We start from the raw sequence: 3,321 nt of genomic DNA, 5'->3' as shown, positions 1-3,321 counted from the left end.
AAGACTAAAGGTTTTTTGTAGATTACTCACAACCGTAACACAGACAGGTTGATGAGCATTAACAGGATTAAACCAGATCACCTAGGGTAAACCCTTAACAGTAACAACTACGGTAACTAACGGTAACTAACAGTAAAACTACAAAGACTAGGAAGCCAAACACGACCCCCAGACGCTAAGCCAGAAGCTCAATGGCTGTGATTTGTCCTTTCAAGCTAAACTAAACTACTGTGAACAGTACAATACATAATAGACAATACATGGCATTTCAAGTTACAGTTTCCAGTTTCCACCAGTTCATCATCTATAACTTGTTAAACCATTAAAATTACTTTTTTTTTCCGAAAACCCAATAAAAATATTATGCAGAAACCTGAAAACAAGTGAGTTGTATGTTTCTAGAAATATACATGTGTTACACAATAAAACATAACAAAGTTTCCAAGATATTTTTCGTCTCGAGACCAGTGGTTCCCAAACAGGGGTTTGTGTTACACATTGCACATCTCCGGGGGGGCCTTAATCAGCAGCTAGCCTACGGTGGTCCCCGGTGCTTATGGGCTTTGCAAACAGGCTGGCAGCACCCTTCCATGGTGTAGTGGAGAGTGACACCCCTTGGGCAATGTCCTACGGTGCTGTGGTCTGCATATCAGTATGGTGGGCTGTCTGGAGCCGCAGTTTTATTTCCTTTTGATGTAGGGCAGTGTAAGAGGTGAGTAGGTCGTTTCCTCTGGGTTTGGGGTCTGGCCTCTGCTGGCTGTGTACTTGGCCACTGGCGGGCGTTCGCTGGTATATCCCTGGGCGTAAGTGTTGGCCTTTCTTTTGTGGTATTGGGCAGGGGGCTCCCTGAACCTTCCCCGGGTGGTTGGACATTGTGGCATGGGTAGGTACTGGCGGGGGGCCTCGGAGTGGGGGTAGAATCGGCGGCAAGGTGCTTTCTGTCCCTTGTCTCCAGGGCTCCCTCGGGTGTGTATGGGGAGGGGGGGAGCACGGCTCCACGGCCTGGGGCATCTGGGGCGTCTGCCATGGTGATTCGACCCTGGGATGGGTTTCTCGGGCCTCCATGACTTCCATTTGGTGCTGCCAGCATAGCTGTTCTTGGGTTTCTAAAGTGAAATGGTCCACATAACTTGGTTGGTTGTTTTCCAAGAGCTCCAATAACTTCTCTGAATAGCCAGGTGTGTAATATTGGACTATCTCCTTTGGAAAGCAGATGTTTACAGCATTGATCTGTTCCTGTAGAACCGAGCCGGACTCAGCATTGATCTCTTGTACTTTCCTCAACCCACCGCTTCTCACAAACTTTTGGCGAGCTTGGATGTCATGAGGCAACATCACGCTGAACTGTCCGAGCACATGTTTGAGTATGTTGCTGGGAGCGTCATAAAGGAGAGGCTCTAAACTGGGCAGGTAAGTGCACTTCTGCAAGATGTTCTTCAGAGTTTCCTCACTTTTAACCCGCAGGTCCTCTGAGCTGCTGGCCTCCATGTAGAGCTGCAGCACTTTAGGCAGTAGGCCTGCAGAGGCCACAGCATTGGCGTGTTCTGGCGTGTGATGTCCGATTTGACCAATGGACAATACTGTTGCTGCCTTGATGTGATCCTCATTCTCCTCGGACAGACAGATGGCCAGCTGGTGCACCCCCTTGGAGAGGATGACGGACATAGCGAGGATTTCACTATGTGCTGCAACATATCCCAGCATCATGATCCCGGGAAGTCGCATGCTTCCATGGCTTTTGCCCAGGTAGTCCATCACCTCTGCTAAACCACCACAGTTCACAATCACCTGAGACAAGTCTGCGCTGTGTTTGACCACGTCCCTCATTAGGATTATTATATTTTTCTTTACATAAACATCCGGGTCCCGGAAACAGACCATGACTGCTGGGAAGATGTTCGCCGTGATCACCATCTCAGCCAGGTCTACCGAGTGTTTACTTATTTGACTGAGAGCAGACAGTGCCTGCCTCTTCAGTTTGGCATCTGGGCTGAAGATCACCTGTGCCAGGTGTGCGATGGCACCATTGTTCATCACCATCTGAGCCAATTCAGGTGTGTGTTTGGAGATTTCACTGAGTGCAGAGGCTGCGTTGCGTTTGATGGCCACCTCGGGCTCTTGTAAGGACGTGACCAAAATAGGGACTGCACCAGCATTCACCACAGCCTGAGACAGCATTGCGTTGTGTTGTGCAATGATGCCCAGAGCCCAGGCGGCTGCCTCTTGTACCCCGGGGTCGAAGTCCTCCAAACAGAGTACCAAAGTTTCCAATGCACCACAGTCCACCACAGCCTGGGACAGCTCAGGGGAGTGTTTGGCCACAGCACTCACCACAAGTGTCACAGCCTTCTTAAAAAAAATATTCTTAAAAAGAATAGACTCAAACAATGGAGGCAGGATGTATTCCTTCACCACAATTGTAGCTAACTCTTTACTGTGGTCTGCCAGTTTGCCCAGAGCAAAAACTGCAGTTTGCTGGATACTAGGAACCACGTCGGACAGAAGTGGATGCAACTGGGAAATCACATTTGCCTTTTGGAGAATTGGTATGTTCACGGGGTTGTTTGACAAGTCAGCAACTTCCTTCACAAATTGTAGCCTTGACCTCTGGTACTGGTCAAAGACCTTAATGATCTTTACTTGATTCATGGTGAGTCGATCAGAAAACTCTTTAATTCTTTTTCTTCTTCTTCTTTTGTGTAGTTTTACAGCGGTTGACAACCAAGGCAGGGAGCAATACTGCTCAGACTCTTTAATTGTCTTGCCAACCTAAAAGTTATTACTGTTGTTATTACCAAAATCTAATGAACTTTTTTCTTGACAGCTTGGGCCGAACAGTTTCTACCATACATCTACCATAAAGAGAACGAAGCTTTTCTTGTCCACAAGTGTCCTTTTTTATCTAGTTGCAACATTCACAATAATTAACTGTACTGATTTTTTCCACCTTCGGACTTTCTGCACTGTGGCATTCTCTTTACTGCAGATTAATTTGCGTTTATTCTAAGTACCTGTGACATCATTAACAACAATGGAAAATGCAGATTCCTGATTGGTTGCTGAGCAGAACCTGTAAAATCATCAACATCAAAGGAAAATTCTGACTCCTGATGAAATGCAGAATAACAGTGAAGCAAGCCCCTGGGGCTGGGGAGTCTGGGGAGGGGGCGTCTCGTGGGGTGATTACTGCTCGGGGGAGGGTCCTGTGTATTGGGTGCCGGCACTTTGCTCTGGGCTGCTCTGTCAGTTCCTCTGGATTCTCATATATATTTATATATATATATATATATATATATATATATATGTGACACAGCGCCAAGG

General features: G+C 47.1%; 1 protein-coding gene across 1 annotated transcript; it reads right to left on the bottom strand.

The window, feature by feature from the left end:
* Positions 1-627: 627 nt before the first annotated feature.
* On the bottom strand, positions 628-2,903 carry LOC114454518 (sperm-associated antigen 6-like). Its single transcript, XM_028435067.1, has one exon. It carries the CDS (start codon positions 2,647-2,649, stop codon positions 628-630), a length of 2,022 nt encoding a protein of 673 aa, XP_028290868.1. The 5' UTR covers positions 2,650-2,903.
* Between the last annotated feature and the right edge of the window lie 418 nt (positions 2,904-3,321).

Source organism: Gouania willdenowi, chromosome 20 (assembly GCF_900634775.1).
Source record: "Gouania willdenowi chromosome 20, fGouWil2.1, whole genome shotgun sequence".
Taxonomy (NCBI): domain Eukaryota; kingdom Metazoa; phylum Chordata; class Actinopteri; order Blenniiformes; family Gobiesocidae; genus Gouania; species Gouania willdenowi.
The sequence above is the reverse complement of the archived record's forward strand: the minus strand, read 5'-3'. Positions and strand labels throughout refer to the sequence as shown.

Coding starts and splice junctions, on each gene's coding strand:
- LOC114454518 (XM_028435067.1), bottom strand. CDS start 2,649: ATGAATCAAGTAAAGATCATTAAGGTCTTTGACCAGTACCAGAGGTCA.